The sequence below is a fragment of the Babylonia areolata genome, chromosome 9 (assembly GCF_041734735.1).
Source record: "Babylonia areolata isolate BAREFJ2019XMU chromosome 9, ASM4173473v1, whole genome shotgun sequence".
Taxonomy (NCBI): Eukaryota; Metazoa; Mollusca; class Gastropoda; order Neogastropoda; family Buccinidae; genus Babylonia; species Babylonia areolata.
In genome coordinates, this window is record NC_134884.1 from 1,082,963 (window position 1) to 1,107,500 (window position 24,538).

The 24,538-nt window shown below is 44.9% G+C and overlaps 1 protein-coding gene across 1 annotated transcript; it reads right to left on the reverse strand.

The window, feature by feature from the left end:
- Positions 1 to 16,308: 16,308 nt before the first annotated feature.
- Positions 16,309 to 20,468, reverse strand: LOC143285918 (uncharacterized). The gene is made up of 4 exons (XM_076593368.1): positions 20,351 to 20,468; positions 19,432 to 19,590; positions 17,026 to 19,067; positions 16,309 to 16,401 (listed from the first exon to the last, which is right to left on the reverse strand). Exons 1-4 carry the CDS (start codon positions 20,466 to 20,468, stop codon positions 16,309 to 16,311), a joined length of 2,412 nt encoding a protein of 803 aa, XP_076449483.1.
- Positions 20,469 to 24,538: the final 4,070 nt, after the last annotated feature.

Consider the following 24,538-nt stretch of genomic DNA (forward strand, 5'->3'; position numbering starts at 1 on the left):
ATATGGCTGTGTATCTTTCGCCACCGCGCTTGTTCATCGTTTGTAATCCATGAAAGAGCACGGCCTAAGCTTGTCTTTGCCCAGTTTTGCCCAAGTTTGTCTTTCTTTCAAGACTTTGTAAACAGAACGCTGTATTTTTCGTCCTTTTTTTTTAACAAAACGTTTAAACGAACACCATGTTCAGCTGTTGATTGCGTTACTTACACACATCTTGAGAGACTGTGCGTAGCTGTTCGTGTGGAGCTGAAATGACGTGCAGTGGAAAGGTGTGTGCATACCGACATCATGTTTGGTGACACAGGTGTGAAGGAGGGATCGGTGGCGGACACACGTCTGTTTTGAAAGGACCTGTCCTCGTCTTCGTCTTTGAACTCGAACTTCTTCTCTATGTTCTTCTCCCTGTCTTCTTTGTCTCCTCGCCTGTGTGGGTGGTCCGTCAGCTGTTGCTGTGCTTTCTTCTCCTACCTCAGCTGTGCAAACCTGGAGCTCCCAGTCTCCTTTCAGACCCTCGCGGTCATGTGAAGGGCTTCGAGATGTTGGAAAGCACTCTGTAGATGTTATCATCACCATCATCATCATCATCATCATCACAGCCACCACCATCATCATCACCATCATCATGATCATCATCACAACCACCACCATCATCATGATCATCATCACAACCACCACCATCATCATCAGTTGTAGTAGTGTTGTAGTTTTGTTGTCTTTTTCTATGTTGTTTTTTTGTTGTTTTTTTTACCGAGAGTGACCCGATGAAACCTGTCACGGAGAGTATCGAAGAGTACCAAGAAAGAACTACGTATTGTAATGCCTCATACATGTCATTGTCATAACATTTACTTTGGTTCCTTTAACTTCAAGTGTCCGCATAAGTTTGGTGCTTACGTGTTTGTTATTTTTGTTTTTGTTGTTGTTGTTGTTGTCTTATCAGGTAGTGTTTAATCAAATAAGCCGGACTGGTACTTGGTGTCCTTCCTACGCTTTTTGTAGTTCTGGGCATGTTGTTTCTTTGAAAATAAATTGTTTAAAACAAGTACTCCATCCCAATGATTTCTACATCCAGTCAAAGCTCAGCCTTCAGCAATCCAGTCGCTCGTTTCTATCCGCCATGACAGCGAAAACACCAGTGTCAGGTTTTTTTCTCTTTTTTTTTTTTCTGTTTTTTCCCCCATGGGCGGCAAGTGTGCGAAACGACACGAACCTCAGTTTACTTACCCTCCCGCCATTCAAACCCGGATGAAAAGTAAAAACCTAATCTGCAGGACGTGAGTACTGCGCATGCTCCGCCCTGCCTGACTTCCGGTCACGACGTCGGCCGCTTTGATCCTGGTGGTGGTGTGCGTTAATTAGCGGCGTGCGCGTTTTGTCCGCTGCTGACACCGCGGGTCAATTAGGAACCGCGTATCAAATCCCCCATGGCAACAGGCGATTGGGTGGGAGCTGAGGAAGGCGTGGCAACCAGAATTGACAGGCTGAGAGCGAGCGGCACGTCTTGTGTCTGGGTAGCTTACGATCTATGTGGGAGGGGGAGGGGGGTGGTTAATGTGGTTTACGTCACTGATCTATTTTTAGATCAGTGGGTGTGCATATCTTTACAATGGGAGGCAGACGCGATTTGTGAGACTTTGGATTAAAATTACCTCTGTGTGTGTGTGTGTGTGTGTGTGTGTGTGTGTGTGTGTGTGCGCGCGCGCGCGCGCGCGCCACTTTCGATTGGTCTGATCTGTGTGTGTGTGTGTGTGTGAGAGAGAGAGAGAGAGAGAGAGAGAGAGACACGGTGGTGGAGGTTTAAACGGTTGGGAGGGAGAGTGAAGAGAAATCATTGTATTTAATTAATTAGATGATGTGGATGTAGAATTGAAGGGGAATCATTCCGTAGATGGATGATGTGAAAGAGAATCATTGTGTTCAACAGATGGATCGACGGGCGCAATAGCCGGGTGGTTAAAGCGTCGCACTTTAAATCTGAGGGATCCGGGTTCGAATCTCGGTAACGGCGCCTGATGGGTAAAAGGTAGAGATATTTCCGATCTCCCAGGTCAACATTTGTGCAGAATTGCTAGTGCCTGAACCCCCTTCGCGTGTGTATGCAAGCAGAAGATAAAATATGCACGTTAAAGATCCTGTAATCCATGTCAGCGTTCGGTGGGTTATAGAAACAAGAACATACCCAGCATGCACACCACCAAAAACGGAGTATGGCTGCCTACATGGCGGGGTAAAAACGGTCATACACGTAAAAGTCCTCTGGTGTTTATACGAGTGAATGTGGGAGTTGCAGCCCACGAATAACTGAAGAAGAACAGATGGATGATGTGAAGGAGAATCACTGTGTTGAACAGATGGATGATGTGAAGGAGAATCATTGTTTAACAGATGGATGATGTGAAGTGAAGGAGAATCACTGTGTTTAACAGATGGATGATGTGGAGTGAAGGAGAATCACTGTGTTTAACAGATGGATGATGTGAAGGAGAATCATTGTTTAACAGATGGATGATGTGAAGGAGAATCACTGTGTTTAACAGATGGATGATGTGATGTGAAGAAGAATCACTGTGTTTAACAGATGGATGATGTGGAGTGAAGGAGAATCACTGTGTTTAACAGATGGTTTCAGTTTCAGTTTCAGCAGCTCAAGGAGGCGTCACTGCGTTCGGACAAATCCATATACGCTACACCACATCTGCCAAGCAGATGCCTGACCAGCAGCGTAACCCAACGCGCTTAGTCAGGCCTTGAGGGGAAAAAAAGAGTAAATAAATAATGGATAAATACATAAAAAGGAACTACTACTAATAGTAATAATATGTACTCGTATAAGGCGCAAAAACTTGATGAAATCAACTATAAGCGTAAAAAAAACGAGATGGATGCTGTTGAGAGATGACAGGGATACGCCGCCATGAGCGAATGATGTACAGTTGTGGATGCATTGTCATCCGATCAAACACTTGAAGTAGGTGCTAACGTGGTGATAGCTTTGAGATGGCCTTAGTGGTCGGCGATTCTCTAAGCACCATAATTTGATTTGATTTGATCAAACCAATTCAATGTGTCTTGTAGCTCAGCCATGCGCAAGGACTTTTGGTGTGTGTGTGTGTGTGTGTGTGTGTGTGTGTGTGTGTGTGTGTGGCTGTGTGTCTCAGTGTGTGTGTGCATGTCACGTGTGTGTGTGTGTGTGTGTGTGTGTGTGTGTGTGTGCGCGCGCGCGCGCGCTTCGGTTTACATTGTGTGTTTCCTGACGAAAACAAACTATAAAACAGCCAGAAATTAACTCAATGCTGGTTGCAAACGTATATAAAACAAAAACTGCAAATGTCAAACTTGACTGTTAAGTAAACTTTCAGACTTTTTGTTAAAAATAATACCATGAAATTGTCAACGAAATCTTTAATTAAACAGATCTTTCCGGACAGCTAGTTATGAACGGCTCAAAAGCCTCGCGTAAAAAATTGCGCATATGTATTTGGGTGCTCCGACGAAAGAGACACAGACAGACAGACAGACAGACAGACAGCCAGAGGCATTCCCTTGCAATGAAACCATGTGTGACACCAGGAAAAACGTCGGTCCAACTGTTCAAACAAGGAGCCGTCAGTGGCGGCATCATTGGAGGGATACCCTAACCGCAGAAACAACACACGGCTCCCACTGGACAGGCGCCAAGAGGCGCCGGGGGACAGATTTGGAGGAGGGGAGGGGGTCCTCTTGCAGCGCTGGGGCCGCCCAGTAATCCGCTTTTGAGCATGATGAACAGTGTTGTAATAATGCATGCTCGTTCTCTCTGTCTGTCTGTTTCTGTCTGTCTGTCGGTCTCTCTCGCTCGCTCGCTCTCTCACTCACTCTGTCTACTTGCTTATCACTTGACTAATAAAGGCTTCTTGTGCTTTGCATTGACAGATTGCTGAAGGACAGAACGTAAATGGTGTAAATCAACAGTGGTGGTTTTAGCGTTGGGATGGGACAGTGTATGGTCCATTTTGCAAGGCGTGTGCAGTTATAGACTGGGGGGGGGGTGAGGGTGAGGGGTGGGGGTAGTGCAGGAGAGACAGGGAGATGGGTGTGTCGGGTGTGGGGTGGGGGGGTTGCAGCCCCTCACACACACACACACACACACACACACACACACACACACACGAAAAACACCAAAACGAAACAAATAAGTTAGGAAATCCAGACGCCTATATGCTGTTCGTTCCTTTTTGTTGTTGCTGGGTTTTTTTCCCCCGTTGTGCTTTTCCTTTCTCACCTAGTCTTGTTGTTGTGCACGTGTTAACGAGCCTTTCTCTCCGTCCCCCCCCCTCCCCCACCCACCTTTTTTTCTTTTCTTTTTTTAATGCCGATGACCCAGCTCGGAGACTTTCCTATTCCCTCATCGTTCACACAGCGGCTTAGTCCAAACATTTCAATTATTTATTGTTGACAAATGATCGTTGTCTCTGCTGTCCCAGGACAGGGGTGTGTGTGTGGGGGGGGGGATACACGCTCTGGCAGCATTACCAGGACCCCCCCAGTGTCTCTGTTAGGTCCTTACCCCCCATCCACCCCCCACCCCCCACGCCCCCCAAAACCTCTGTCCCCCGGCCGCCTCCACAATTATGAAATGGACGTAAAGTAAGAAAGATGGCCGCCCTGGGTTTTGTCAGCTGTGTTTGCACCGCTGGGACATATCCCATGTCGCTGAGTGGATAATTCGATTATTGGCGTGCGCCTTTTCTTCTCTCTTTTCCAGCTGAGCTATCGTGCGTGCAGGCGTCGATGTCTCTCCGGAGAGCGGGGAGAGGGGTGGGGTGGATGGGTGGTGGGGTGTGGGGGTGGTGGAGGGTCTTGGGATGGAGGAAGGGGGGTGGGGGTAATTGGATTGATGTCAATTCCACGTCCGCTGCTGGGGATTACGACCTCTTGGTTGATGCTGTTGGAAGAAAATCTCTCTGTGTGTCTGTCTCTCTCTGTTTCTCTCTTTCTTTCTCTGTCTTTCTTTCTGTCTCCCCCACTCTCTCTCTCTCCTAGTATTATTATGATCATTACATATGCACATCTGAATAGCGTGAAATCATTCCTCGTATACTGGATACAACCGGGTGGCTTTTTTTCTTTTCTTTTTTTTTCTTTCTTTTTTATCAAGTGTAAACAGCTCACAGCAAAGACTTCACAGTAATCACGGTGTTACTCTCTACATATGACACATTCGGGGATTGGGGATGGGGCTAAAATTCAGTATCAACCATGCGTTTATCTCAATGAAATTATCGTTTTCAGAGAAGTCTGAAGACTTTTCTGACCTTGGATCTAATCGCTTTATTTCTAAAGTGATCCTTTCTCAGTTCATGAGTCAAAGGTTAAAGGTCCCATCGCCTTTTACGGGCATCGGGGCAGTGAATTCATATCCACTGTGTCCTAGTCTGGGCATCGGGGCAGTGAATTCATATCCACTGTGTCCTAGTCTGGGCAGAGGAAGGAGGGGCCCAGTCCGGCCTCTCCAAGTTCCGCCGTTTTAACTCACTCAGTACGGCCAGTCCTCTCTTCTCCTCTACACAGATCCCTCGGATGTCCAGTCGGTGTCTGAATGACCCAACCTTTAGCTTCCGTCGTCAGTATTGTGGTATTCTTTGTCAACATTCACCTCTTCAGTATAAGAGCCTTCCACTTGCAATATTTTGATGATGGTAATTGGAGTGAAACGCTATTAACGTCGTCTCTTTCGCCGTTCGTATGGAGAGAGTTAACCTTTCCCCGACCAAAGTAAGGTCTCCATTGACACCTGGGTGGAGTGAGGAACATCAGAGTACAGTCCCTTTCCCCAGGACACAACACCATGCCGAAACGGGGCTGGAACCCTGATCACTGGTGAACACTGCGCCAGAAGGCTAAGGCATGGTTCTGCCAAGGCGCATTCCTTTTTCTTTTTTTTTTGGGGGGGGGGATGACAAAAAATTCCCTTCCAGCTGCCAATCCTGTGAGATGAGTGAACACCACTGCACACAACAAACCTCCACTGGGGGTGAGGTGTGGGGGGCTTGGGGAGGGGGCCGGGGGGTGGGGGGGGAGAGATATCATAACCGCCCTGTACCGGACTTGGTAACAACACCAATTTTCAGAAAACGATCCTGACAAATGAAAATGAAACAAAAACTCCAGTCAAACCCGGTTTGCATGCGGCGCCCCGCGCGACAAAGATACAGACCACACCACACGACGAAACACCAGCTGAGCTACCGGGGACCCAAGGTTGAGGTTATCCCCCCTCCCCCACCTTCCCCCCCTCCCCCCAACCTCCAGCCAATGGGGCTTGGCGAGACATTGACAGATTGTCACGTCGGAGCCAATTGGCTGGCGGACAAGTGTAACGCTCAGCAGGAGCGGGAAGAGTTGGCAGTGGAGGTGGCAAAGTGAAACAAAGCGGCGCCATTAACCAAGCAAGTCGCGATGGCGGGGGGGCGGTTTTTGCAAGTCAAACAACTCGTGCCCATTTTACTGATTGCTGTCTCTCTGTTCCAACGATGTTCTTCTTCCATTCCCTTGGTATTTAGCAGGGGGATCGGGGAGGGGGGGGGGGGGTGATAGAAAGATGGTTTGTGGAAGGAGGGGGGGGGAGCGGGGGGGGGGGGGGGAGTGACTAGGTTGTTGCGCATGTCAGTGTTTTTGAAGTTCGAAGACTTGAAGTTATGATTGATGTTGGTAGAGGTGTGTGTGTGTGTGTGACTTTTGTTTTTCCCGAAACTGTTCAACAGACTGTAGATCTCAGACTCCAGCTCTACAGAGTATTATTGTGCTGTTGCTAGTTTCAGTCGGTGTTTATGTGATTTCTTATGTTCCATAACCCACCCACTAGTGGCATGGATTGCGGGACCTGGATCTTTAATGTGCATGGTTGATCTCCTGCATGTGTGTGCACCTACTTCAGCAGCGAATCAAAGCACTAGCAGGTCTGCACGTCACTGGAAACGGGAGATGGGGAACATCTCCACCCTGTATCCACCAGGCGCTGTGACCGTGGTTCAAACCCAGGGCCCTCACATTGTAAATCTAACGCTTTGACCACTCGGCTTTTGCGCCCGTCTCTCTCCACCCCGTGTCCTTCCTCTGTCTGTCTGTCTGTTTGTCTGTCTGTCTGTCCGTCTCTCTCTCTCTCTCTCTCTTTGTTTCTCTCGCCCCCTCTCTCTCATTCTCTTTCTCTGTCTCTATTTCTCTGTCTCTATTTCTCTCTATATATATTTCTCTCTCTCTCTCTGTTTCTCTCGCTCCTCCCCTCTCTCTCATTCTCTTTCTCTCTATTTCTGTGTGTGTGTGTGTGTGTGTGTGTGTGTGTGTGTGTGTGTGTGTGTGTTTCTCTCGCTCCTCCCCTCTCATTCTCTTTCTCTCTCTCTCTGTCTCTCTCTGTGTCTCTCTCTCTCTGTGTCTCTCTTTCTCTCTCTCTCTCTCTCGCTCTCTCAGTGAATGCTCACGGAATTCATCATTAAATTTAGAATATAATAATTATGTTCAGTTTTTATGACAACATCGTATCAACTATGGCACTGAATGGATCTAATAATCAGTGAGTTATTTTTTCAGTAATGTATATGGTGATGGAGTCTCCCGTCGGACCGACGGATGAGTAGGTAGGCAAGCCTATATATACATAAGGGTAAAATGACAAACCTTCAGATGGAATTCGGTATTACCGAAGAATTGTGTTCGTTGTTAATGTCAGCTGTTGATATAATTGTAAAATATAAGATAGGAGGAAGGGGGCATTTGTTCCACAGTACAATAAAAAGTGAGAGCTGTATTATCAATGGTTTCTCCAGTCAATGGGAAACCATTTGCAGCTTAGTCTTGTGAAGGACTGACTCTCAAACTAGGAGGCAAAATTGCACTGGCTCTTAGTGCTGCAACCTTGAGGGCTAGTTGGCCTTTGGGAACCATACCAACGCCGACTGTCCTAAAACCCTCTTGGCCGAGAGAGTGGGGATGTACTTGGGCAAGACACTCTCCACTATAATCAAATTCTAGCCCAAATAGTCGGAACAGCAGTTGCCTCCTCTGCTGTTCTGATGGTCATTGGCGGACACGACTGACTATCATATATAAAACACAGATTCATGAATACATTACACACAGGGAAACGTCCCAAAGATAGATACCAACTGCGCTGTAAAGAAGTCTGATGGAGGGATCGGAAGACCATAAAACGACAGCCTGACCACGTGAGAAGCTGCAGCTTCAGAACGATCGGCTTGGAGGCAGACTGTGCAGAAAAGTCTCTCCAAGTTCCAAGAGACGCTGTCCAGCGTTTCGAGGCAGAGAGACCAAGGAGAAAGACCCAAAGCCCGACAGACAGACAGACAGACTTTACCTGTATGCAGTGTGGGAGGGACGGTCATTCCTGTGGGTTGTCCAGCCACACCCAACGCTGTATCAATCACCACCCACAGCGCCACAACTCTAGAGTCTCCCCAGACGAACGGAAAGTACAGTCTCCAGTGACTCGGCAGCGGTGCAGGGTCTCCTATGGTGTGTTGCCTTCTGGCGACCTAACATCGGTGGTTCCCTGTGGACTGTCGGTACTGGGACTGTGACAGAGGAACCCGGGTGTGGCCGTGTATGGGGGACTCGGAATGAGCGGCATGGGAGTGATGCCACTGACACGGTGCAGGTGATGGGACAGCAAAAAAGAAAAAAAGAAAGAAAGAAAGAAAAAAGTAGAACAATCTCAACCATGTTGACGTTGAAGAAAATACTCTACCCTACCATTGGCACTACCGGTATTAACGATGCTCAGAAAACATTAATAACAGAAAATACTCTACCCTACCATTGACACTACGGGCATTAACGATGCTCAGAAAACATAACAGAAAATACTCTACCCTAGCACTACGGGCCTAACCAGATTCGAACCACGCGTGTTCGGGTGAGAAGAAACTGCCTTATGCATTACGCTATCGTGGCTCCTTAACTGACGTTCTAAAATTTAACATTTGAACATACTTTTTTAAAGGGCGATAAATCAATTCGCAGTGAGAACGCTGTTTAAATTATATTATTCTGGTGTATCTTGGGCATTCAAAAAATCTTTAAGGGCAATTAAAAAAAAGTTCTTTTTAATGGCTAACGCCACAATCACACTGCAGCATTTAGCCGTTTTCACTAGATATAGATAGATGTACAAGTTTAGTTACACCCGCCGGGAGTGTAGTACGACACGGTCGATTCAATTTCTCTTTTATGTTCATTCTAGTTTTATAGTTTTAAAGTTGATATGAAAATTTAGTATTTTGTTAAACTAATAACATGTAGAGCCAAGTACAAGTACTTCTAAACGTCGTAAGAAGTGAAAAGGACTTCATTTTGAGAAAAGTCACGACTGGAAATTTTTTCGTTTCATCGTGATCAGTTCAAGGGTATTAACTCGCATGGTTTACAATTTTTAACTGTGAATTGATTCTGTGGATATTTTTATGGCAGTTTGGGGTCATAATCCAGTAAGTGATGAGGCGTTCACAAATCTTTCTCTGAATAAATATTTAACGGTCTCCTTCTCCAACTTTCCATCACATGATATCGTGTATTGTCCATTGAATATAGGATTGAACGGGCAGGTCAACAGCTTGAAACAAAATGGCGTCGTTCGCGTTCGCGAAGAATATGAGCACGCGGTTTGAATGTGTACGCAATTGATTTTTGCCCATGACCTTCAGGGCTCAGCCAACAGATCTGTAAAGTCCACTTGTCGTATTGATTTTAGTATTTTCCGAAAAAGACCACTTGAGCGAATGAACATAGTGAAAGCCCTGTACACTGAGAGTAAAACACACAAGCTTTTTATGTATTGAGTATAATTTCAAAATGTAATGTTTAAGATGAGAAATATCAGTGTAAAGCAAATTAAGTCCCCTAACATTAATTACAGAGTAATTTCCCTTTTTTACTATCTGCACCAAAACGTTTCCAAAATAAATAAAACTTCCATGCTTAGCAAAAGAAGTTCCTGTTTGAACCCAAAAAAATGATAATAACGACTGCTCTTGTTGTTGTGTCAGAATATCAGATCAAAGTGCCAAGTTTAGAGAATACAAAAAAATATAAATATAAAAGTAAATGCAGTTTGCATATAATTAGGCTTCATTTTTTTAATTTTTTTGTGCCCATCCCAGAGGTGCAATGTTGTTTTAAACAAGATGACTGGAAAGAACTGAATTTTTCCTATTTTTATGCCTAATTTGATGTCAACTGACAAAGTATTTGCAGAGAAAATGTCAATGTTAAAGTTTACCACGGACACACACACACACACACACACAGACAACCGAACACCGGGTTAAAACATAGACTCACTTTGTTTACACAAGTGAGTCAAAAATACTCTACCCTACCGGTAACTGGCACTACGGGCATTAACGATGCTCAGAAAACATTAATAACAGAAATATTATTTAAAAAAAACGAAACGAATATTTTCGCGACTTGTTACAAATACTGATATTATTTAAAAGATAACACTGAAAGAAAGAAAAGAACGCACACAATGGTAACGCATTGTCAATACAGCTGGAAAGATACTCGCCTACACGCACGCACGCACGCACGCACTCACACGCGTGCGCGTACACACACACACACACACACAGAATAAGCGCGCATGACCTAAAGATTGAGAAAGGTAGATATTTAAATATTCCACAAGAAGACAGATTGTGCAACAAGTGTAACATACTGGAAGACGAAATCCATTTTCTTGATCATTGTATAAAATATAAAACCTTAAGGGAACAATTTTTAAAAGATATTCAAAATTCGAATAACACAGGAAATATTCCCAGTCAGGTGATGCTAACAGATGATCAGTATATACAAACAAGATTAGGAAAATTTGTTTATGAATGCTGCTGCAATTTACTGCATTAACTGATTGATTAATTGTGTGTTATTCATTCATTCACCATTGCACTTGTGTCTTATAAACCTTAGGGTTTCATGACAATAAAATCTGTTCTATTCTATTCTATTCTATTCTATTCACACACACACACACACACACACACGCACGCACGCACGCATGCACGCACGCGCGCGCGATATTACCTCACGGGGAAAAAAGCCATCATCACTCACTTTCCCCAGTCTAGTCTACAGACGTGTTCGTGGAGCTGAAGCCCCACAGAAACATGGAACCTACCTTTTCTTTTTTTTTTTTTTTTTACTCCAGTTCAAAGTCACTCACTGCATCGCACGTGCAATTCTGAAAACGCTTTTCCCTCAACGGGGGCCACTAAGTGTTATTATTAGCCGTTTATTGACGCTTTCAGTCACACTACACGACAGAGGGGGGCTCGGAAGGGGGGGGGGGGGCGGGGGGGAAGAAACTCAAACGGCGGTGTATCCCGGCAAAAAAAAAAAGAAAAGAAAAAGAAAACACCATCAGGCGGCGGATTAACCCTTTGATTTCCAGCCTAGCGACGTCGCTGTCCAGTGTGTGTGCAAAAGTCGCCCGGGAAGAGTGAAAAGCGAGGTTCCCTATTGTGCCCCCTGCTTTTGTCCATGATGGATTCGCACTCAGAGCGCTACCTTGTCACTGCCCCCCAGTTGTCGTCCGGGGGGGTGGGGGGGCTGGAGGGGGGGGGGGGAGGGGGTCCAAATCCTGCCAATAACAACTTTTTTTTGTTCTTTTTTTCTTTTCTTTTTTACCGCTTGTGTGCTCCCTATCAAAAGGATTGGCCGATACCTACACGTGTAGCAGGGATGAAAACCCGGGTTTGTCAATTCTGTCACGCTTGGCTCGCTTTTCGCCGTGTGTGTGTGGGGGGGGGGGGGGGTGGAGAGAGAGAGGCTTTGCGTGGGTGGTTCGGTTTCAACCTGGTGTTTTTTCGCCTTTCGTCAAAATGTTTGTTCACAAATCACGACGTTTTGGGTGAGGGGGTATTTGGTTCGGGTGTGGGGGTAGGTTTATTGGGAAACTGAAGCCATGTTTCAACTTTCCATCCGGGATTAAATTGTAAAGGGACTGACTTGCAAATGTCGGATATAAAATAAAACGTCTGGACTTTTATGTCAGTGGAGCAGGAGAATGGTGTCAAGAAAGCTGGTGAAGAAGAAGAAAAAGGATTCGTGTAACAATGGCAAACACGAATGTTTTTCTTCTATCAGGCCAATTACTCTGGTGATAATAAATTTAATCTCATGTTAATATTGATATTAGCATTATTTTACTACATTATGTACTGTTTATTTGTTTTATTTCATTATTTACTGTTCCTGAATGTTATCTGATACAATTGATAATATGGTTCATCAGCCGTCATGATAAAACTGAAGTGCAACGTTGTGAGCACAGTAAAAGCTTTAAGCTTGTCGATGCTTTTTTATCATTCATTGCATTGTAATCATGTGTATTGTTGAATAATTAAAGATTATTTAAACCAATGGCAAACACGGTGGCGTTTAAAAGAATAGTGCAGTTGTCACAGCTTCTGTGTTTAACTGCTTGAGTGTCTTTGATAACATGGATTCAAAGCGCGAATTTTCTGGATTCAAAACGCGAAATTTCATTACCTACCGTGAAGAAACTTAGGCAGAGCAGAAACAGGACCCAGAATCAAACAGTCTTGTAAGTGATTTATTTGCTTATTTATCATCATTGTTGTCTTATTTATTTATTTATTTATTATTATTTTTTATTATTATTATTATTACTACTACTACTACTACCTTTTTTATATTATAATTATTATTTATTTATTTATGTAAGCTTATCTATTATTTATTCACCTTTTTTTTCTTTTTTTTTCTCAAGGCCTGGCTAAGCGCGTTGGGTTACGCTGCTGGTCAGGCATCTGCTTGGCAGATGTGGTGTAGTGTATATGGATTTGTCCGAACGCAGTGACGCCTCCTTGAGCTACTGAAAACTGAAACTGAAATTGTAAGTGACAACAGACGTACAGTTTTCCAGTTTGACGCAAACACAGCCCCAATAAACGTTCCTGGAACTGAACTCACGATCCTCTGTCTTCTACCCCCCCCCCCCCTCTCCCCTTCCATCAACCCACCTCTTCCCCCTCCCTCCCCCCGACCCCAACGGGTGCACAGCGCCACCCTGGCAGGGGCACAGACAGCGCTGAGAAGGAAGGTACAAGAGTGATCCCCCATGCCCTGATGGGGCCTGAATGGCGGCGCTGACAGCTCCCGCCTGGTGCTCTCCCTTTGAAGTTCTCAGTCCTGTGACTTGGCCCAGCTCGGCATACATTCATCCCTGGCCAGATTGAAATGGATTCCCACTGAACAGCGGCATTGATTTTGAATTCAACTCGGGGTTGTCCCAGCATAGCGCTAGCCTTTTAGGCCTTTGACGAGAGCAGCGGGTGTAAAGATGTTTTCACACTGTCCGAACCTTGCCCGAGTCCAAAGCCGTCTTGGAAGCGACAAGGGACAAAAAAAAAAAAAAAGCATTCCGCAGCGCCGACGGTTAGGGAAGCACCGAGTGCAGACTATTTTGTAGCTGTCATGGCGCTCATGTCGCCAGTCCAACGCTTCACCGGGCCAGGCGGAGAGAGAAACGAGAAGACCAAAGAAACAGCTCCTTCTTTTCACTTGACGATCGTCTGTTTCGTTTTGCACACCTGTTGGTGGGCCGGGAGGGGTGGAGGGGGGCGGGGGGGGGGGGGGGGCACACACAGTTGGGGGTGAACATTGCCAGCTCTGGTGCCTGAAGGTTTGAAGTCATTCATGATTATAAGCAGATTTTTTTTTTAAGTCGCTAATATTGAATTAAAAAATGAATGCAGGGTTCAGCTGGAGGACACCAGGACACACCTTGCCAGGGAGGTCCGTGGCAGGACGTGTGACCCTGTGTTCACCAGTGGTCAGGGTTCCAGACCCCCCACACCCCTATTCCCTCTCCTTTTCGGCATGGCGTTGAGTCCTTGAGAAAGGTGCTTTACTCCGATTTTCCTCACTCCACCCAGGTGTCAATGGTCACCTGACTTTGGCTGGGGAAGGTTAAAAGATGGGGAGAGAGGACTGGGCCCCGCCTTGCTGTGCACAGCCCTGGACACAGTGGGTATGAATTCAATGCCTTCCTATGCACAGCACAAGACACAGTGGGTATGAATTCACTGCCTTCCTATGCCCAGCCCTAGACACAGTGGGTATGAATTCACTGCCTTCCTATGCCCAGCCCTAGACACAGTGGGTATGAATTCACTGCCTTCCTATGCCCAGCCCTAGACACAGTGGGTATGAATTCACTGCCTTCCTATGCCCAGCCCTAGACACAGTGGACATGAATTCACTGCCTTCCTATGCCCAGCCCTAGACACAGTGGACATGAATTCACTGCCTTCTTATGCCCAGCCCTAGACACAGTGGACATGAATTCACTGCCTTCCTATGCCCAGCCCTAGACACAGTGGGTATGAATTCACTGCCTTCCTATGCCCAGCCCTAGACACAGTGGACATGAATTCACTGCCTTCCTATGCCAAGCCCAAGACACAGTATGAATTCACTGCCTTCCTATGCCCAGCCCTGGACACAGTGGACATGAATTCACTGCCTTCCTATACCCAGCCCTAGACCCAACGCGACAAAGACTGGTTTGAAAAAAATTCAGGGTCACACGCACACGCACACGCGCGCACACACACAAGAAGACAGATTGTGAAGAAAGTGTAACATAGTGGAAGACGAAATCCATCTTCTTGATCATTGTATTGAATTTTAAATCTTAAGGCAACAATTTTTAAAAGACATTCAAAATTCGAATAACACAGGAAATATTCTCAGCCAGATGATGCTAACAGATGATGAATATATACAAACAAGATTAGGAAAATTTGTTTATGAATGCTGTTGCAATTTATTGCATTAACTGATTGATTAATTGTGTGTTTTTCATTCATTCATTCGTTCGTTTGCCATTGCACTTTTGTCTTATAAACCTTAAGGTTTCATGACAATAAAATCTATTCTATTCTATTCACACACACACACCGTTCTAGAAATATTAATGACAACTTGTTTAACTCACTCAGTACGGCCAGTCCTCTCTTCTCTACACAGACCCCTCGGATGTCCAGTGGGTGTCTGAATGACCCAACTTTTAGCTTCCGTCGTCAGAATTGTTGTATTCTTTGTCAACATTCACCTCTTCACGGTATAAGAGCGTTCCGCTTGCAATATTTTGATGATGGTAATTGGGGTGAAACGCTGTTAACGTCGTCTCTTTCGCCGTTCGTATGGAGAGAGTTAAACCGTTTCGTTTGTCCCACCCCCACCCTCCTACCCTCACGGCGCCAACCCTTCCCCTCCCCTCCCTCCCCCCCCCCTTCACCCCCCTCCCACTCTCCCCTCCCTCCCCCCCCCCTTCACCCCCCTCCCACTCTCCCCTCCCCTTAAGACGCTAATTTATCCATGGGTTGTTGCGCTGAGATTGGTTGTGCACATGCAAGCACACAATGACCATATGAAATAAAAGAAGTTTTAGTTTCAGGAAGTCATCAAAGCGTGCAGTCTTAGACACATACACCGCTGCACCGCAACTCGGTGCTTAAAAAAAAACCACACACACAACGGAGCAGATGGATAACCGACGCATGAACCTGAAAGCGCTGGTTAGACATCGACAGCCTGCCCTAGAAAAGAAAAACGAATTAATTGATAAATTAATAACTACCACTACTACAACAACAACTACTAAGAAGAAGAAGAAGAAGAAGAAATTAAATGAACAAACAAGTAAATGCACTGAAATAAAAATATTAAAAGAAAATAAAAAACTAATAGGAAAGAAGGCACTGAAATGACTGGACTAGAATAAAACAATATTCAACTGAACAATAGAATGCACAGATAAATGACTGGACTAGAATAAAACAATATTCAACTGAACGATAGAATACATAGATAAATGACTGGACTAGAATAAAACAATATTCAACTGAACGATAGAATACATAGATAAATGACTGGAATAGTGTCGCGCCCCGACCCTCCTTGGACGGGACCTACCTTCTCACACAGAAGGAATCAGGAACTAAAAGTTAAATAAAGTTTTATTACACGACAAACAATTGCAAATACAAATAATCAAGTAATCAGCACCAACATTGTCTCTGCCCGGTATCACTCTCACATGGAAAGAGTACTTCTGTGGTCTGAGAGCCCATCGTGTCAGCCTACCACTTGCTGTCTTGGCATGTTCTAGGTGTTGGAAGGGCTGATGGTCAGTTTCCAGTATAAACGACGTCCCATAGAGGTATTGGTCGAATTTCTCAATGCCCCAGATTATGCCCAGACATTCCTTTTCAATGACTGGATAATTCAGTTCAGCTCCTTGGAGTTTCCTGCTGGCATAGGTGATAGGCTGGAGTCCTTGTCCCTGGTCCTGCAGAAGAACTGCTCCAAGGCCTTTGTCTGATGCATCAGTTCTCAACACGTAAGGTAGATCCATCATTGGTAGGCAGATGATCGGACCACTGCATAGTCTGGACTTAAGGGTTTGGAAAGCACCTTCACAATCATCGTTCCACTCCAATTTGTTAGGCTTTTTCCCCTTTGTCAGATCAGTCAAGGGCAAAGCAATCAAGGAGAAGTTTGGAACGTAACGGCGATAGAAACCTGCCAACCCAAGAAATGCCCTCAGTTCCTTCTTTGTGGTTGGCCGGGCTGCGTCACGAATTTTCTCAATTTTCTCTGTGACCGGCCACATCTTTCCATTTCCAACCCCATGTCCCAGAAACTCCAACTCCTTGAACCCAAATAACACTTCGAGGGTCGTGCAGAAAGTTAGATCTCACGAAGTCTGCGAAACAGGCATCGAAGAGCGTCCAGATGCTGTGCCTTGCTTTCAGATGTGACAAGTACATCATCCATGAAGTTTTGGATGTCAGGTCTTCCCAATGGTGACAGAAGTTTCCTCATCATCCGGCTGAACACAGCGCCAGCCGTTTTCAACCCAAACGGCATTACTCGCCATTGAAACTGTCCATCAGGAGTAGTGAATGCAGTCTTTGGGCGATCTTCTTTCTTCATCGGTACTTGCCAATACCCCTTTAACAGATCTAGTTTGCTGAGGTACTTGGCTTTTCCAATCATCGCAAAAAGAAAGTCCACATCAGGCATCGGCTCTGCATCAAAGACAACGCTCTTGTTGATCTTCCTGAAATCGACACAAAACCTGATTTTCTTGTCTTTTTTCTTAACCAGTACTATGGGTGACGAATATGGGGAGGCGGCCCTTTCAATTACATTCAGTTTCAGCATATTGTCCACTTCTTTGATTATGTCTCTTGTGGCATGAGGTAGAGGGTACTGTGGAGTCCTGATTGGCTTATCCGTCGACATCACCACCTCACACTCATCCAGAGTAGTCAGCAAGGGAACGTCTGTCAGCACATCACTAAACTCACTGCAGACCTCCCGAAGCTCTTGGTGCATGTCCGCGTTTTGTGGATCCAGGTTGACGTCCTCTGGTCCCTCCTCAGCTTGTAACGGAAGCAATGGGATCTCTGAAGACGTGTATCCAACTTCTTCAGGCTCTTCTTCCACCACGACAGTGGCTGCTTTCCTGTTTTCCTCGGTCCTGTCGGTGTATTTCTTGAGAAGATTGATGTGGTATAACTTCTCTCTCTCCTTTACCCTGACAATATAGTCGTTCAGGCCTTTCTTCACAATGACCAGATACGGACCCTTCCAAGACATTTGGAGTTTGTTCTTTTTCTCTGGGAGTAACAGAAGAACTTTGTCACCAATTTTCAGACTTCTCTGTACGGCCTTCTTGTCGAATGCCTTTTTGTGTACTTGGGCTGCCTCTGCCAGACTCTGCCTAGCAATCTCACATGTCTCTTCAATCTTGTTTCGGAGGTCCACCACATATTGCGATGCAGTCTTTACTTCTTCGTCTTCCACTTCCTTGGTCCAGAGTTGTAAGACGTGCACGGGGCCCCGTACTGTTCTCCCATAAAGAAGTTCAAAGGGAGCAAATCCCGTAGATTCTTGAGGCACCTCTCTGTATGCAAACAAAATGGCAGGGAGGTAACGATCCCATGTCTTCGGTTTCTCGAGGCATAGCCTTTTCAACATGCTTTTGAGGGTGGCGTTAAATCTTTCGACCAACCCGTTACACTGGGCATGGTAAGGAGTAGTTGAAATGCCCTGGACAGACAAGAGGCGTTGGACCTCTTTCATGATGTTGCTGACGAATTGTGTGCCTTGGTCTGACAATACTTCTGCAGGTATCCCAAGTCTTGACCACATGTCAAACAGTGCTTCTGCGACTGTCTTGATACTTTTCAGTGGAACTGCTTCCGGGTATCTCGTTGCATAGTCTACCATTACCAGGATGTACCGATAACCTCTTTCTGAAGCTGGTGTGATAGGGCCCACCAAATCTTCAGCTACGCGTCGAAAGGGTTCATCCAGTAGAGGCATCTTTTCCAGGGGGGCTTTCTTTATGAGTCCTCGAGAAGTTGTTCTTTGGCACTGGTCACAGGAAGAACAGTATCTTCTGATGTCAGAACACATGCCTGGCCAGTAGAAAGATTGCGACACCCTTTCACGAGTTTTCTTGGCAGCCATGTGTCCTGCCATAGCGGAATCGTGGGCAAGGTGCATGACTTCATCTCGCAGGGACTTGGGAACAACAAGCTGGCTGTACGACCCCGTGGGTCCAGAGTAAACACGGTACAGAAGCTTCTTCCTCTTCTCGAAGTGTACAGTGCAACTCCTAACCTTGAACTGTTGCCCAGACTCTGCATTCTCGCGCACCCTCTTCAATGTGTCATCATCTCGTTGCATCTGGAGAACTTGCTCGGGCCCAATCTGTCCGATCAGTGGCTTCGATGCAGGCAAAGGTTTTTCAGGGGTTCGTTTTTTGTGTGCCATGGCCCTGGTTTCAACGGCTCCTACTTCAGGATCAACACTGTACACTGGGACTCGACACTCTCTGCCGGGCTCAAGCTCCACCCGATTCCCAATGATGACAGGAACCAAAGAGTTTTCCATGACCAAAGCTAAGGCTTTGCCGGTAAAGAAAGGCGACTCCAGCATAACATGGGCAGTGTCGCAAAGCTCTTGGTGTCCTGTTGATGCCAGTGTGATGCACTTCTTTTTACCAGTACACATTGCAGGAGAAACCAACGCACTATCCACTATCAGAGAATCAGCCCCGGTATCTCTCAGTGCTTCCACCTCCCTCCCGTTCAAACGTACCATACAACGAGGGTGGAAAACCTTTGCACTACACCTTTTGCAAAGTGCAGGAACCCTTTGTACCCGTTTTCGTGGCGAAGCTTGACACCATAGCCGCCATTTTGCAGTCTTTTTTCATGTGACCTGGCCTTTTACATTTGAAGCATAAACCCTTCTCCCTAGCAACCCTGAGGGAATCTGATTCTAAACCCACTGATTTGGAGTCCTTCACTTTGTCATTTCCCTGACCTTTACTTGCGCTGCTGGAAGTGCCAGACATCTGAACCTTCCGGGTGGACTTCTTGGCCTCAACGACGACGTCAGCAGCTCGAGCCGCTTCCTGGACGTTGGCTGGTTGTCGCTCTCTGACCCTGATGGCTAAATCAGTGGACAGGGTCTCCATGAACTGCTCACCTATGATAAGGTCTTTCAAATCCTCAACCTTGTTTACATCCTTATTGGATAAGCTGGCCCATTTCTGGAAATAACCATCCAGTCTTACGATAAATTGTTCGAAAGTTTCGCCCGTTTCTTTACGAGCCTCTCTAAACTTCCGACGATAGCCCTCTGCTGTAAGGTTAAACCTTTTCATCAGTGCAGCACGAAGACTATCATAGTTATTCTGTTCTTCAGGACGGAGGGCAAAGTAGAGGGATCTTGCAATACCCGTAAGGTAAGGCAGCAGGTGACTTGACCACGTTTCCTTTTCCCACCCCTGTAGCTCAGCTATCCTCTCGAACTGGTTTAGGTAGTCGTCCACGTTATCTGTCCTCTAAGGGTTTCAGTTTCAGACCCTCAATTCTCCTTTCCCTTCTCAGCCGTTCCTCATCTTCATGCTTCCTTCGAGCCTCTTCAGCCTCGATCCATCTCTCCTGATGTACTATGTCAGCTTTCCTTCTTTCATCTTCTCGGTCTAAAAGAAGTTTCCAGCGCTTTTCTTCTCTCTCTTCCTGCATCCTCAGTCTCATTTCTTCTTTCTCTTCTTGCATCTTCAGTCTCATTTCTTCTCTATCCTGCTGAGCCTGTAGGAAATGGATCAACACTGCGGACATGTCAGTGGCTGGAGCTGAAGCTGGACTGAACTGTGAGCTGGGATCAGTCTTGATCTCTCGCTCCACTTCTTTCTCACCAGGTCTTACAGAGTCGACCAACTGACTAATGCCTCTTGATCTACCCCTGCCAGCTGAACCCTTCCCATACCTGCTGAGAGGTGTTTCCTGCAATGGAGTTCTGGGACCTGACTGCTCTTGAGCCAGATCCCCAGGTTCTACATCACGCTGTTTACTCGCCATTGCCATAGACCGTGTAAACATCCCAACAAGTCTAAGAAAACAAAAGGAAAATCAATCTTGAGTCAAGACAACCACTTGGGTCTACAATTCAATCATCAGATTTGAAATAACACCTTTTGAAAACAATTAAGAGAGATATATATATACGCAATGTATGGGAAAAAACAACAACAACAAAACCTTAACCTCTACATAACACAAACCCCAAAGTTCCTGAGCGAAATGACAATCAAATACCCCGCATCTCCACCATTGTCGCGCCCCGACCCTCCTTGGACGGGACCTACCTTCTCACACAGAAGGAATCAGGAACTAGAAAAGTTAAATAAAGTTTTATTACACGACGAACAATTGCAAATACAAATAAGAAAACCCCCAGACAAAAAGTATACTGTCAAACTATGGCATACAGCCCTCATGCAATCAAAGCACACACATGCACACGCACACACACATACACACACACATACTCATGGTCACACACACACAAACTTGGATCCCGAGTGATGACTAATGATAAAGTCGATGTCCCTTCTGGGAACGTGAGGGAAAGAAGGGGAGGGGACAAACACAAATCTTGACCTCTTCCACCTACCCCTACCGCAAACGGTGGGCGGCACTGTTGAGGGGGCTGGCGGAAAAGCCGGTGTGATGAAGTTCGACACAAGATGATAGACGATGCTGCGACGAGGGACGACGATGAGAAGATGGACGAACGGGTGATGTCCGGGAAGGGTCAAAGGATGCAAATGGGCTGGGAAAAGGGAAACAAGGGAAAAGGGACGAAAGGGAATAGCTGGGCTGTAGCGTCCACGCTCAACCCAGGACGCTATCGGAGTCTGGCGAAGGGACGCTGCCAGTCTGCCGTCCCAGATACCAGGAACAGGAACAAGAACAGGGACAGGCCTAAAAGGCCAATATTACTATGACAGTAATATCACAAACTAGCATAAACATCAAAATAACAATTTTAAGACTTAATTCAATTACGTAATAAGAAAATCTGCTTTAATCACTGCACTTGGCAAACACGGCTCAGTTCCAATAAGTGGTTAATATAAAACCCAACCAAATGCAAAACAATTCCTACTACCACTACTGCCACCACTACCACTTCTACTGGCACTACCACCACCATTACTTGGGAAATGAACTTATCCGAGACCTATTACAATACGGGAAAAATTACAACAATGAATTTTACTCAAAATCCCCCATTACTAGGACGAGTAATGATTTAATACAGTGCAGCAAGGAAATCAATTAACCACGTATAACAACAAACAAGCTAGTCAACCACTTTTATGCTTTACAGAATCATTTCGAAAGAGACCCCTTCCTATTTATCCAATGCAGCATTTACACACACACACAAAAAGAACGAGAACATTTAAACGTTTAACTGAAAATAAATACTAGCTACTTACATGGAACAACTTGTTCCCCTGGTGGACTTGGCTAGTCAGGAAAACCTAACTTCAACACACACAGGTGTTATACACAACTGGGCAATACATATTGCCACATCCAGAACATCCACATGGATGTTACTCTTGAGAGCTCTGCCGCGCGTCTGACTTCCAAAAACCAGTTTCAAAAATTCAGCTGATGCTGCCCTGAGTACAGCTTAATGGAAAAATAAAAACCCAGCACGTGAAAACCCAGGAAATGACACTATATGAAACTCAAGCACACTTAAACAACAGGCGTTCGAAGTTTATACATTATACAAATCCATTTCCACACAGGCACACGAAATAGGAAAAGGGTCAAAAGGTAAAAAATGTAATCCATCTCGCGACAAATAGAATAAAACAATATTCAACTGAACGATAGAATACACAGATAAATGACTGGATAGAATAAAACAATATTCAACTGAACAATAGAATACACAGATAATTGACTGGGATAGAGTAAAACAATTATTCAGCTGAACAATATAATACACAGATAAATGACTGGAATAGAATAAAACAATATTCAACTGAACAATAGAATACACAGATAAATGACTGGAATAGGATGAAACAATATTCAACTGAACGATAGAATACACAGATAAATGACTGGAATAGAATAAAACAATATTCAACTGAACAATAGAATACACAGATAAATGACTGGAATAGAATAAAACAATATTCAACTGAACAATAGAATACACAGATAAATGACTGGATAGAATAAAACAATATTCAGCTGAACAATATAATACACAGATAAATGACTGGAATAGGATGAAACAGTATTCAGCTGAACAATAAAATACATAGATAAATGACTGGAATAGAATAAAACAATTATTCGGCTGAACAATAGAATACATGGATAAATGACTGGAATAGAATAAAACAATTATTCAGCTGGACAATAAAATTCACAGATAAATGACTGGAATAGAATAAAACAATATTCAACTGAACAATAAAATTCACAGATAAATGACTGGAATAGAATAAAACAATATTCAACTGAACAATAGAATACACAGATAAATGACTGGATAGAATAAAACCATATTCAACTTGTCACGGCTCGTGACGGTTGCTATGCATGTGTTCATGTGCAACTCTCTTTTCCATCCCTTCTCCCCCTTTCTCACTCCCCCCCCCCCCCCCCCCCTCTCCTCCTCTCTCTCCCTCTCCCTTCTCCCCCTCTTTCCATCCCTCTCCTTCACCTCCCTCTCTCTCCTTCATGCTTTTACACGTGCATATCTGAGGATATGTGTATGTCATGTCCCTTCTCCTGAACGTTTTTGTGAGCTCTGAGCGAGTTCAGAAATCTGTCTGGAGGGGAGAGAAAGATTTCCCTGGGCTTTTGATGCCAAGCTCTGTCAAGAGACGGGTCACCGTTCCAGCGTGGGAGCTGTTGGGCGTCGTCTAACAGAAGTAGTGGGGTGTGTTCGTTGTCACCCCCTTCTTTCTCTGTGTGTGTGTGGGTCTGTGTTTCACCCTGGGCCAGCGGTGTGCCCATTTACCTGGTGACAGGTGAGGGAGTCTGTGTTTGTCTGCTTAACATTAATGTAGTGATGTGAATTGTGATATTGGTCGACATCAAGGTGAGGTTTAGGTTGCTTGCAAGGTCGGGGTGATGTTTTTTTTAGTGGAAATCTTGTAAATCCGGCATTCTTTTATCTCTAAATATTTGGGGGGAATTAGTAAATTTGTTGTTTAGGTGTATCATTTTGCCATAATTTTATTCAACTCGGATTGTTTCAGGTCTGTAATGGACATTGTCTAATTGCGGTATGTAAATTTTCCCAAACATTTTTGTGGGGATGGAAATGTGATGTAATTGTAATGTAGCCCGACTGGTGCTGGTTATATTATTCGGAACTAGCATGATGGAAACTGAAATATTATTGCCATTTGTGGTTCGTCATAATGTACGTTTGGGGCTGTGTGTTGGTTTAACCCTTTTATTATTTGGAAAAGCGAAAATAGACAGATCAAATACTTTTCACGGCGATAGCTTTGTACGCCGAGGCCGACAGCTCATGTAAAAGGTTATCCACTTGCTTTGTTTAGCGTAATGTATATTGCGCAAGGAAGAGATAAGTGGGGAAGGGGGGGGGATGTACTCTTTTGCAACTAGTAAAAAAGAACATAGTCTACAGAGTCAGCGAGATGTTACAGGTTTTCCTGTGTTTCCCTCCCTTCCGTGCCACTGCCTTCGACGGGTCTCCAGGACACAAGTCTGGAATGGTGCATATCTGTTATGCATGTGTGGGTGTATGTGTGAATGTGTGTCTTCATGTTTTACATTTATTTGTTTATTTATCATTGTTGTCTTATTTATTTATTTATTATTATTATTATTACCTTTTTTATATTATAATTATTAGTTAGTTATTTATTTATGTAAGCTTATCTATTATTTATTCACCTTTTTTTTCCTTTTTCTTTTTTTTTCTCAAGGCCTGACTAAGCGCGTTGGGTTTATGCTGCTGGTCAGGCATCTGCTTGGCAGATGTGGTGTAGCGTATATGGATTTGTCCGAACGCAGTGACGCCTCCTTGAGGTACTGAAACTGAAACTGAAACTGAAACCTCGTCCCCCTTCTAACGT

Coding starts and splice junctions, on each gene's coding strand:
- LOC143285918 (XM_076593368.1), bottom strand. CDS start 20,468: ATGGCGAGTAAACAGCGTGATGTAGAACCTGGGGATCTGGCTCAAGAG. Junction 19,591..20,350: donor GAAGGGTTCAGCTGGCAGGG/GTAGATCAAGAG, acceptor ACCTTATCATAG/GTGAGCAGTTCATGGAGACC. Junction 19,068..19,431: donor TGGCACTTCCAGCAGCGCAA/GTAAAGGTCAGG, acceptor TGGCATCAACAG/GACACCAAGAGCTTTGCGAC.